Source organism: Abramis brama (genome assembly GCF_963993115.1).
Source record: "Abramis brama genome assembly, chromosome: 15".
Lineage (NCBI taxonomy): Eukaryota > Metazoa > Chordata > Actinopteri > Cypriniformes > Leuciscidae > Abramis > Abramis brama.
Window position 1 is genome coordinate 3,727,943 of NC_139977.1, and position 13,351 is coordinate 3,741,293.

The 13,351-nt window shown below is 40.0% G+C and overlaps 1 protein-coding gene across 2 annotated transcripts in view; it reads right to left on the bottom strand.

Moving 5' to 3' along the window:
- The window catches only part of LOC311097167 (arf-GAP with Rho-GAP domain, ANK repeat and PH domain-containing protein 1), a 32,280-nt gene that overhangs the window by 538 nt on the left and 18,391 nt on the right, over window positions 1-13,351 (bottom strand). For both annotated transcript variants that reach the window (XM_084136671.1, XM_084136670.1), the window contains exons 12-22: window positions 12,011-12,193; window positions 11,747-11,921; window positions 11,084-11,128; window positions 10,832-10,949; window positions 7,811-7,910; window positions 7,511-7,703; window positions 7,382-7,427; window positions 4,392-4,543; window positions 2,752-2,961; window positions 868-973; window positions 18-165 (exon numbers count right to left, since the gene is read on the bottom strand). In XM_084136671.1, the coding sequence (XP_083992797.1) occupies window positions 18-165; window positions 868-973; window positions 2,752-2,961; window positions 4,392-4,543; window positions 7,382-7,427; window positions 7,511-7,703; window positions 7,811-7,910; window positions 10,832-10,949; window positions 11,084-11,128; window positions 11,747-11,921; window positions 12,011-12,193 (1,476 nt within the window). The remainder of the gene's footprint in view (window positions 1-17; window positions 166-867; window positions 974-2,751; window positions 2,962-4,391; window positions 4,544-7,381; window positions 7,428-7,510; window positions 7,704-7,810; window positions 7,911-10,831; window positions 10,950-11,083; window positions 11,129-11,746; window positions 11,922-12,010; window positions 12,194-13,351) is intronic.

Here is a 13,351-nt window from a genome sequence, read left to right on the forward strand (position 1 = left end):
TGTGTGCTCATGCTCACCGTGAAGATCTGCATGTGGAGCATGATCAGCTCTCGGGTAAGTTGCACCATGCCTGTGTTCATGGCAAACTCCTGGAACAGCGTGACCACAAATATCACTGCCAGATTATGCGCCGTCATGCGGTTCACCTGACTGTGCTTCTGCACCCTGAGAGCAGAGAGAGACGTGATTCAGAACAACTCGGTCTTGTCCAAAAAGTACACTTACACGATACTTCATCTAATGCGAAGCATAAGGTCCTCTCCATTCAAATAGTGCTCAATCCATCAATATCAACCTCTATCAGTTTCCCCTAAGCGGATACAGGTGTACTTAATCATTAAATATTGTTTTAAAAGTTAACGTCCCTCTTTGGTTTTGCTTTGTTGCTGTGAATTCTTGTAGCCCGAAAATACAAACATTCGAGATCACTGCACAACATTTTACACATTTCTGCAATATTACACAGTGAAAGTATTCACCCCTTCATTTCATTTTTTTTTACCACAATTTCATGTTGTAGCCTTATGCTAAAATGCTTTCATTTAGTTATTCCCCCCCCCCCCCTTCACATCTATACACTCCAAGAATACCTGGGTCAATGTGATATTGCACTTTTTTTTTGTTAAATGATACATTTGATGAAAAAGTTGAAAGCATTTTAGCATGACGCAGCATAAAAATGAATATATAGACGAAGCATGGCTTCTGTTTTAATGTAAAATAGAAAACAAGTCTGTTAATCAATATACCCAAGCTGACAGACATATATTCAGATTTATAAAATTTATGCTTACAATTACATATTCAGTATTGATAGCTCGTATCATTTTATAGTTATAAATCCAAATATTGAGTTTGATATCATACATGTGCAGGTGTCCACACAGAGCGGCCAGTGTTGCATGGTTGTCCGGATGAAGCTGTTGAAGCAGTTTGCGGTACGTCTGCAGTCGGAGTTTTTCATCTGACAGAGCTGTGGATCAATACATTATCAATCAATACAGTATAAACAGTCTTTATATTTACAGTGGACTCCACAAAAATGAGCAAAACTGACTGTGAAAATTTGTTTTTGCAATTTCTCAAGTCTTTCATTCAAAATATTCACAAAGAAAAATATATTTCTTTTTCTGAACTATATGGATTCAATTAATTCATTTAATACTTTGTGTAACCTCCCTTTGCCAAGATAACAGCTCTGAAACGTCTCCTATAATGTATAATAAAGATGATGAACAAGAGCTGAGGTCATGAATACATTGTTTGCTAAATGGTTCATTCGTCTGAAAATTAATGTGACTTGAATTGAAGAAGGTTACCAGTTATGTTGGGTTGCTGATTGGTAAGATTCGTAAGATCCTTACTAAAAGTGTACATGCTCCCGAAAGCCAAAAACGGCGTACGGCAAAAAATATTCAGACTTATAAAACCGTGCGTACGCCAGAACCTGCGCAAAATTCCCTTTATAAGTCAGCGGAAGATTGTACCATATCACCAAGAAATAACCATATGTGGAGCTTACAGCGCCTCGTTTTACTATGCATATCCTCATCTGCATATCATTTGCATATGCATATTCATCCACGTGATACAATGTTTAACGGTACAAGACATTAGGAAAATATGAGATACTGATGTGCGTATCCTTGCCTTGTTTTTGAATAAATAAATCAAAAAGTATAAAGTACATTTCAGAGAGAGTTTTTCTCAATCTTTTCCACTGGCCAAATAGTATTTTTAATTGCTTTATATTTTTTATGGAAACAGAGAGGCGTTATTGTGCATTATTGATCACTATTTGCGTGGAAATATGTCTGTTCTGCTATTATCATGCGCTAATCAATCCTCGCTGTATTAAAACATTAAAGCACAGCATGCCACAGGAAAAGTGTTCAAAAGCAGCGCATCCACTACAAATATTTATATTTATTAGAATCTAAAAAATGTAACGTCTCTGTAATGATTTCATGTAATTTAAGTGCTTAACTCCATTAATGAGACTGACATATTTAATCTAAATGTGTTTATCAGATGTAAAACAGTTCATTATTTGATGTATTTAAACTGTTATCGTGAACATGCACTGTATTAATGATTAGGACTCATAATGAAGATTTAAAGTGGTTTTCCTTCATCGGTCCCTCAGATCGCCGTCGGTGTCGCTAAACTGCTCCGTCTCAAATGTTCGTACGCATGGGTCAGAGTTTGCGTGCAGGTGCGCACATTCTCCCGTCAGTTTTGTTTTTATAAATCATAACATAAGTGTGGGAAGTGGCGAACGGCACTCACAGGGCCTGTTCTGTGTGAACGCAGTGGTTATGAATGAGGCCCTCTGAACTGGACCTAATAATGATCTTTGCCTTGATGCTAACAATGGTGCCCAACATCCCATCAACACATTGCATTACACATTTGAGGCAGTGCAGAAAATAAGTCAGAAGACGCTCCCTGTTGAGTCTGCTGTATTCCAAGGGATCTTCCTCATCTCATCAAACATCTAAACTGTGTAAAACTACTTTGATAGGTGTTAGAAACATCAATACAGAGAAAACATACTTGATTAAAGGAGACTAAAAGAACACTAATGTACAAAATAAATTGCCTTGTTGGTTTGAACACTTCGGTAACTCATGAACACCACATAACATTCAGCATTAAACTCATTTTAGACCAAACCAGTGAAATGATGATCTTGATGTCCGATGTGAAAGCTGTGTTTGTTAGTATGATGACAGCGGGGAACAGACGTACCTGCAGCTTTCAGCCAGTGCGGTTTGAGTGTGTTCGGTATGAGCTCAATCTCCTGCCGTAGGATCTGCTTTAGTGCTCCTGAAACATCTAGGACGGAGAGCTCGTCTGTTTCCAGAACAGTTCCTCTCGGAGAAACACGCAGGGCATCGACCAGCTTACTGATCTGAGGAGCGATGCCACAGCGCCGATACAAGCCCTCGACCTTTAACCCTGAAACAAACAGCACAACTCTTTTCAAATCTGGCTTTGAAAGATTCTCATTTGATGGTTTTCTAAAAATGAAAGCTTTCAGGATACATGTCAAGCTTTAAAATGTGGTCCTGGATGCTGATTGGTCAATCCAGCTGTGCTAAAATACACAATATAGCACCAGCTATGACATGCAACACCAATTCTAACCTTCTATCCAGAAGAAAGATTTCATTAATTAATTTACCTAACAGAACAATGTTTTAATGAAATGTGTCCTTAATATTTGTTGTTGTGTAGTCCCTTGTGAAAAAAGTACATTTAAGCACTCTTTTCTAAAGTATTCTAATGTAAAAGAATATACTTTTGATGTTTTCAGAGACTTAACTGCATGTTTTTTTGCATTTAAATGACAATGTGCTATAACTTTACTTACATTAAATACAATTAATTGAACTTAAGAGTGCTTTTTGACCCAAATAAGCAGAACTTTAGTGCATCTTCATATGTAAATTCATAATTACTTCTATTGTAAATTTGAAATAAGTGTACTGGCGAATGTACTGACATGCATTTATTGTAAACTAAAATATACTTTAATATTGAAACCTGTATGTCATGTATTTAAAGTCCCCCTTGTGGTGAAAATCCAGCTTTTAATGTTGTTTATCTGTCTATGTGGAGTTTTTAATATGAATTTGCACATGGTTTGTCTAAAATTCATAAGTCGACAGCATTGCTGAGTATTTTCTCCTTAAAACTGCAGTGAACCAAAGACAGTCTCAAAAACACGCTTTGAAATCGCTGGTGTTTCTGACGTCACAAACGACCTTGTAACCAATCAGATCAACGTGTGATCGTCAACGAGTGGATCTCTGAGCTGAGTGAGTGAGTGGAGGCGGGGCTCATTTGCATATTCATAGAACCGCACATACTAAATAAGGCAAGGGTGTCGAGTTACATTCAAGACATTTTAAGGCATGAATAATTTTTTTTTTCAAGGAAAAAACTTTAAATATGTCATTTTGGTGATAATATTATCCCTTTAACTCTTTTTTTTTTTTTTTTTTTTGACTACAGGGGGACTTTAAGCACAACAAAAGATTATTAAAACAATGATTTAAATAATTTATGTAGAAAGTAAAACTTTTAATTTAACGTTACAACAAAGCATACTTTTTAAAAGTGTTTCTTAGTCTACTCTAAATGCACTTAAGTGAGCTTTTATTTCATTCATATTGTATGCATGTACAGATTTTTTTTTTTTAAAGTACATATTCAATGCAATTAAGCAGACTTATGTTTCACAAGAGCTAACCTGAGCTTCAGTATATTGTTAAACTAGCCAAACTGAAGCTGCATGTATCCAAAGCTGTTCTCATCCCTTCATTTACATCTGCACTTTTTCATCTTGAAACTCATAACCTGCCTAACTCCAGGCCGTCACTCACCGTACTGTGTGATGTGAGCTATACACCGGTCTACAGCACACGGCACAGATCCCACACGCTGCGGTCCGTCTGTCGTCGAGCTCACGGCCCTCTTCACGAGCTCATACCACCTCACACAGCTGAGCTCCAGATCAAACTGCATGTGTAGCGTCCTGCAGGAGAAACACACAGTGCTTTACGAGGCATACTGATATACAGTGATGGGGATAACGCATTACAGGAACCTTGAGTTACGTAATCAGATTAGGTAACTAGTAAAGTAAGTAGTTTTTAAATTTAATACAACAAAATATCTAAGATACTTTTTCACAAAAGTTACTTTGTTTTCCCATTTATTGACTGACAAAGCTCTCCTGTCCCCAAGTTGCGAGTAAGTGCAGAGGCGTTGTGTGTGAACATGATGGTTATTGTAGTTCTAGTCTAAATGTGAGCATTTACTCATCTTCACTTGCTCAAAAACACATTCAGTATTCCTCAAAATGAATACAATCAGTGAAATGCAAAATCAGAATACTACACAAACCTCCAATTATAAAATATGATTTAAAAAAAAAAAAAAAGTATATTGTTGTCTGAGGTCAACTTATGACGTTCGCTTGGTTTTTACATTCAAAAACATCAAAATGAATAAGTAATAGGCTATTTTCTACCCTGGTTTTGAGCATTTTTTTATGGGCATGCCGCATTGAAGACTTGGAAGTAAACGCCCACTGCTATGATTGGATAACAGTTTTGCTTATTATAATGAGTTTCATGTAATGTGCGAATCGGTGGGTGGGGCTAAACCGGCAGTGCTGAAGTAGGTGTTGATCTTCTTCTGTGGAGGAGGGGTTTGATAACCTTTGACGTCAAAGATCCCCACTATCGTTCGCTGTGCCTGGTGTCAATAAAAGCTTTTATTGGACTAACAAGGAAGTTTTCAGTTCTGAAACTTACAGGATATTCTTATAGTATGATGACCTCTTATAAAAAAAATTGATTTCTCAGTTCATCACCCCTTTAAATTTAACAAATATTTGTATGCATTTAATCTCACTTTATTGACCAATGTACTTGCTGCTGTTGACCAGCCATGATTCAGTTAAACCATAAGCAAAAATTACTTTAGAGTTGTTGTTTTTTTTAATTTTTGAAGTAAGTGTTGAACTTTCTTCTCTCCCTATTCTTCTGTAATTCATAACAGCACATCTGAAAGGTTTGTCTGAGCTGTTGAGCGCCCTCTACTGTATAGGCCTTAATTTGCACTTCCTTCAGCCTTATTTCAATTTTGGTGTGAACGGGCCTATACATTTACCCAAAAATATACGTTTTTGGTAATTAAAAACAAACAAGCTCAGTCCAGGTGAGAAGTAACGCAAAAGTAACAATGTATTACTTTTCTTAAAGGACAACTCCGGTGAAAAATGAACCTAGGGGTAATTAACACATGGTTACTGAGTCGATTGTTCCCTGGAATGCGTTTTCATGAAAATCGAATGTAAAGAGTTTTATCTCTAAAAACAGAGTTGTTTATAACACTAGTATATGGGGAACAGAGTAAGTAAAAGTAAATCGCTAGTTAATACCACTAACAAGGCTCAAAATAGCCTCACACTAACACGGTAGCATAATGAGGGTCCCTACATGCAAACCGAAGCATTGAGAACTTTGTAAGTGTACAGACAGTTTAATAAGAAGATACTTTATAAAGACAGTACATTACGCGTTTACAGACAGGATCCATCTTGGAAAACAGTCTCGACTAATCGAGCCACGAACGCCGTAGAGATTTCACAAACGTAATTCCTATCGACCAGCTCACTTAGCACGGCGTTCGTGACTCAATTAGTCGAGACTGTTTTCCAAGATGGATCCTGTCTGTAAACGCGTAATGTACTGTCTTTATAAAGTATCTTCTTATTAAACTGTCTGTACACTTGCAAACCGAAGCATTGAGAACTTTGTATGTAGGGACCCTCATTATGCTACCGTGTTAGTGTGAGGCTATTTTGAGCCTTGTTAGTGGTATTAACTAGCGATTTACTTTTACTTACTCTGTGCCCCATATACTAGTGTTATAAACAACTCTGTTTTTAGAGATAAAACTCTTTACATTCGATTTTCATGAAAACGCATCCCAGGGAACAATCGACTCGGTAACCATGTGTTAATTACCCCTAGGTTCATTTTTCACCGGAGTTGTCCTTTAAAGTCGACATGAAATAAAAATTTACCCTATTAACTTTGTTAGCGCATATTACTAGTCTTGTTGTGAACAATTAATCCATGCAAGTTAATACACAGAAAAAAATAGTTTGCCGTGGTAATCTTTAATCAAAATCTGAAAAGTTACTTCCGGTCTGGAATGGCGTTCCTTTTCTGATGGCGTCAGTGTGACGGCTTGGGTTGAAAACGTGTAACCACTCCCCTAAAACCGTCAGTCAGCTCTGAGCGAGAGATGGAGAGGAGGAGCGCTAGAGTAAAACCCTGACCTCTGTTCAATATTCCTTTTCACTTGGAAATACGCCACAACACTGGAGAAAAGTCGTTTGCAACTTCCGGTTCACGAGGACTTTAAAAAGTAACTAAGTAACGCAATTAGTTACTTTTTAAGGGAGTAACGCAACATTCCCCAACACTGCTGATATACGTCGAAACCCAAAAAATACTGTACGCACTTACAGTATAATGGCCAAATATTCAGTTTTAATAGTCACCTTCTTGTAGAATCGTTATGCATTAAACATTTGTTATTTTTACGCGCTGCTCACTTTAATCTATAGATTTAATCTGGATGAGACCACACCGTCTGCCATTTGAATAACACTGCGCTAGACTGTCATCTTTGACCATTGCGCTCTTTTAGCCGAAATGCTGGTGATGCTAGGGTACGCAATGTGTGTATTTGTTATACAGGCAGGGGTGCTACTGGTGCCTGCGATGCTGTCCATGTAGGCAGCTCACTATGTCTTGAGACACGGTCCATAAGTGCACAAAGGCCTGTCACTGACCTTTCAGCAAACTCCAGCAGGATGCATTTCTCCGAGTGCTGCAGATCTACAAAGAAGAAACATTTTTTAATGACATTACTAAGACAGTATTTGATAAACTGATGGGGGGGGTGGGGGGGTGTTACTGACGGCAGCGTGTTTGAGCGCCCAGAATCACTGTGTCTCTGGAGCCGTGCTGCTTCGTGTGTATGGTCATCTCTCCGGCCTGAAGTGTGCACCACACCTCAGCACACTGTAGAGTGGCACCCTCCCGTAGAGACGCTCTCGACACGGCAAACACTCCCAACAGATCGTCATCCACCACTGCACCCGCAAGCACAATCTACACACACGCAGGACGCTCTCTTCAGACACTGCGGTACTGACACATTTACCAGCAAAAAAGTGCTCATTTGTATCCACTAGGAAAGAGATTGTTAACCACATTACCTTCATGATATGCAACATGTGACCAAGGAGGGCGTCTCGTTCGTCTGCCGAGCAAGTCAGTCTGTCTGTCAAAGTTAACACCTCAAACTCATGGGTTTGCCTATAAAAGACAAAAGGAAATTACTCTTCTCTACGGAATAAGAAAAATATAAATAAGAGAACCTCCAAAGAATGGTTCTGGATTATTAACAATTCATGATTGACAAAATATAACAGTATATTTAAACAATATAATTCAAGTAAGTGGGCTGTTGTTCTGATTACCAGCACAACTGTAACTTGGCCGTAGTTAATCACAGCTGAAGGCACCAGGCGTCTATCAGCAGATCCGTCTATCGGTGGATATATTAGGGATCCGCTGATAGATGCACGCTTTCAAACGCTCCCGTGTATATCTGTGTGAGCGCTTGGAGAAGACTAAATGTTTTTGAAGCGCTGATCATTGTAGCCAATCAGAGACATTGAGCATGTGAACACAATGGCCAATCAAAGGGGTTTAAGAATCCGTTCAACAGCGCTCAAAATGCTAGAGGGAAATGCTGGCATCGTCACATTTTTAAATATCAGTACAGTACCGAAGTCAGCACTTTGGACAACACCATTCCCTTGTGAAAAAGAAACAAGCTTAATTGTATTTAATGCACAATTGTAATGTACGTAAAATCATAAAAAAACGACTTGCAGATAATAAGTAAGGGATAATCCACGGAGAGCTGTGCATTAAACAATTTTAATGCACAGCTACGCTCGTGGAGGCAAAGAACCGCCCAACGTGGAGCCTCCATAGCGTGCATTCATATCGTTTAATGCACAGCTCAGTGAGCGATCCAAGATACGCCTGCCCGGTGATGGTCCTCGGGGACCTCCTAATTTCACCATGTTTGTGGAGTGGATGCTGGTGAACTGCTGTCTCCGTCACCATCTGCCCGATGGGGAGGACATCACCAGCCCCACTCCAGCCCCAGAGCCCAGCTTGCCGCCTCCCGCGCTGCTAACATACGAATGATGCCGGTGCACATCATCGCCCCGGAGCCTGACGGATCGTCTGACCAGGTGTGTGAGCTGGCAACACCATCCGTCCCAGTGGGTGTGCTAGTGGAGTACGAGGACATGGAGGGAAGCCCCGCCCACACTCCCGCTGCTACACCTGGGGTGCTTCTCAATACTCAAACTGATGCTTCCTTTTTTCCTCGCTCCTCTGTCCTCCAGCCCTTGACCCGTTCAAACTCAGCCATCTTGAAGGAGGTGAGGAACAAGGAGTGAGGAGGCTTCCAGAGGAGTTATGATGAGTGAGGATGCACAGGTGTATCCTATGCAGAAGGCTTTCTTGTCGAGAATCCTGACGCACGTATAAATTCTCCTCCCCTTCATATCTGTCACAATAATTTTTATTTATTCTTTATTTTTATATTATTATTTATTATTTAAATAAACCATATATCACACGTTTATCAACAGTGCATCCTGCTTTATCTTTATTATTTATTAATTTCTTAAATATCCAAACTTTAACAACATAAGGGCAGATCCTTTGAGCACAGCTGATGACGCTTTGAGGTGACGCTTGAGTGATCAAGAATATTCCAATACACATAAGCTTTCCTTCGACTCCTCCATCCTCATTTTCTTTCATTTCAGCATCCCACAGGGGCTGGAGCTGAGATGAGAGGATAGGAAACGAGGATGCACAAATAAGAAATGAGAAGCACCCCTGGCCTCCGGGAATTATTTTGAGGAAGTTGAAGAGGATATTTCCCCGAGTCTCCCATCCCATCTCTGCTGGTCCCACCCCCCAAAAACAAGTCTCCGTCTCCACTGGTCCTGTCCAGCTCCAAGTCTCCTGTGTCTCCACTGGTCCCACACAGCCTGCCTCTCCTGCCGCCTCAACTCAAGACAGCCAGTCCTTTGGCCCCGCCTCCGCTGGTTCCCTTCAGTCCCTCATCTGCCTGTCTGTTGACTCCGCTCTGCTGCGTGGATCTGCCTCAGGTCTTGCGGTCTCCAGCTCCACCTTGGCAAGGGGATCCCCTTGCTCCGCCTCCAGCTGTCGAGCCCGTCACTCCACCTTGGCTCCTCCCTCCATTGGCTCCACCTAGGGCCGTCTTCCTTACGGCTTCACCGGGCTCCGCCAGGGTCAGTTATCACTCTGCTTGTGCCACAGACTTCTGAGTTTTCAGCTGCGTTTCGTCACTCCACCCCTTTGGCTTCGCCAGGCCCCGCCGAGGTCTCCACGAGGGCTCGTCACAGCGGCTCTCGGCTTCCAGATCCATCTGCTCTTCGGCTCCCCCTAAGTCTCCATCTCCATCGGCTCCGTCTCAGTCTGTCGTCCCCCTGGTTCCGCCAGGTCTCCACCATGGCTCATCCCTCCCTGACTCTGTCGTGGGCCTTCATCCTGGCTGTGCTCTGGGTTCCCACCTGTCTCCTCCTACCACCATCGCCACCCTGGTTTCTCCCACCATCATATCCTCCTGTGTCCTACCCTTCGCAAGCCCCTGATTCTCCTCCTGGCATTAGTCCCCCATAGTTGGACTCGTTAAGGCGAGGACGCACCTTCCCGGAGGGGGGACTGATACCAGGAGTATGTTTACTTTCATTGTGTTTTGGTTTCATTTTACCTGTTCCCGTTTTGCCTGTGTTCCTGGTCATTATCAGTTTCCATGGTTTCCAATTTATCACTCACCTGTTTCTGTTCCAGTTAATTTCCTCATCCGTGTATTTAAGCCCTCTCAGCTCTTTGTTCAGTCTTATTTATGTTAATGTGTAGTTTCCTTGTTGGTTTTCTCCTGAGTATTCTCCTTGTTCATTAAAATAACTCTGACTCGATTCAGATTCGTACTTGTTTATCTACACGTTACATCCACAACGTATTACACACAATGCGTCTACAAATATTATCATATGAATAAACCTGTGTTGAATGCGTGGCTATCAAGCACACCTGAATTAATGCTGTCCTAACTTGTAGACAGTAAATCAAGTCATATATCCTTTCACACACTAATAAATATTGTGGCGTGAGCTTACCCTGCAGAGCAGTCAAACACTGAAATGACCTCTGTCAAATCCAGCACATCACAGGCAGCAGACTCATTCTCCTGTGAGAACAAGAAACGTTCCTCATCCAGCTTTCCGTGGAGTTCTTCTACACATGTGGAAATCAGAGAAAAAACACAGCGTCATTACTTTAATCAAAAGTGGCTTCATAAAACTGATTCTGCATTGGTAAAATGTATTTCACTCTCAATACAATAATCTAAAAGTGTACTGCATTCTTACCCATCTGCTCCTCTGAATGTTTTGTTTGCTCAAAGTCAGGCGCCTCTTTAAAAAAAAAAGAGCAACATGAATTAAAAACATCCTTTTCATAGAAACAAAATCTGAGAATATTACACTTATGTTAGATAATGAACTAGAGAGTCAGTTTAACTAAAACATGTCCAAGTTACACTTCAAGATCAAGATTTTTTATTTTTTTTTGCAAATAAATTTATACTAAAGATCATAAGAATTTTGTATTGTAGCATTAATTTCAAGGAACAGCACAATTAGTACCCTTAGAGATTCTTATTAGTAACAATCTAAAAGTATATTCCTATAGATTTTAAATTGAAATGGGGAGTCATGATTTACCACTTGACCGTTTCTCTATATAAAAATATGATTTGACATATACAAAAACTATTTTTATTTCAATTATTTGGATTTTATGAAAGGTAAATTTGATGAAATTTTTAAGTTTTTCTTATGTTTATCAAGGGTACATTAATTTCTGTACTTAATTGTCATGAAATAATGTCACAATGCAAATTATCTGAATGGTTTTAAAATGTACCATCTTCAAAAAAGGGTTAAAATGAGCCATGGAAAACTGTTAGGTGGTTAACAAACACTCTCTGATACACTAGGAGTTTAATTAGCCCTGATCAGGACTCAACTAACCCACGAACTCATTATGTCGGAGTAGTTCAGTCTGCAGTGCCTGTCCAGAACTCTCTGCCACACTGATGGCGGAGTGAAGCTCGGGATCCGTGGCGCTGAACGAAACTCTTGCCCCGGAGCACAGCAGAGACAGAGTCTCCTCTACATCAGGACCACACACCACCTCACGCAACCTCTGAAGAGCACCAGAACATAATGCAGTGGTCAATATGAGATAGCTCTGAAACTAATAAGATTGCAGGGTGCCGTGATCAGATTTCTGACCTGGTCAAGCAGTTTCTGGCTTGCAGCGAGTGGGTGAGCTTTGCGGTAAAGTCCTTTACGGTACTTGGCTTGAATAAATTCTGCCTTCTGACCTGGTGAGACATCAGGTCCAATCTGCTCCGCCGGAGGGATGTTGTGACCCCACACACTGTTGGCAGCTTTATTGCCATACAGCATAAACAACTGAGAAATAAAACATTTGCATCTACTGTTAAAAGACTATTAAACTAAAATCACATTTTTGTTCAATCAATCAATCAAATTTATTGATTGATTAGATGTTATTGTTAAATTCCCCCTGTTGTGAAAATCAAGTTTTTAATGTTGTTTATATGTCTATGTGGTGTTTTTAATATGCTTTAAGACAAACCATGTGTAAATTCATAAGTCGACAGCATTGCTGAGTATTTTCTCCTTAAAACTGCAGTGAACCAAAGACAGTCTCAGTGCCTTTCTCCACTGACGTTCTGAGTTGTTCAAAGTTTTTCTGATGATTGTTAGACTCTGAGATGCGAACAGGAATATGGTTTGTGTAACATTAGCAACACATTATTTGCTGTTTGATTACAGTCAAGCAAAAGGCTAATCACATTAATTACTGTCATGTGTCCGACGTTGTAAAGGGCGATATCATTGTGCAGCATTTAAGTTGGCCGAGTGGATCTCTGAGCTGAGTGAGTGAGTGGAGTTGGGGCTAATTTGCATATTCATAGAACCGTGCATACTAAATGAGGCAAGGTTGTGGAGTTACATTCAAGATATTTTAAGGCATGAAGAATTTTTTCTTTTTAAGGAACATTTTGGTAATTTTGGTGATCAAAGAGGAGTTTTAAGGGATACAATTATTGACTACAAGGGGACTTTAAACAAAAAAATGATACTACATTAATTTGAATTAACTTAATTAACTTTTTCTGATACATTTTGTTTTTGCAAATTTCAAAATCCAAAGTTGAAGTAACAGAATGTAAGTACATACACTACCATTCACTTTCTAGACAGACCAACTACGAGCTCCAAGATGGTTAAATCTATTATATATGCTATATTCTGGAATCAAGTGCAAATTAGTACAGTAGAATGAAAGAAAAAGGCCTCAATAAACCTCAATCATCCATAATGCCAAAATCAAAAGAGCTGCCAAAGCCCCTGAGAAAAAAAAGGTTTGACAGTCTGTTCTGACCGAGCCATCCCACCAAATTCAACCTGAGAGAAGAGCACAAGATGCTTTAAGGCTAATTCACAGACAGACCAGTGCCAAATACTGGGACCGGTTCAATGTTTGCGTGCAATCAAGGTGTAAATTACGAGGAGTTGTATCTTCGAGAATATATATCTTCA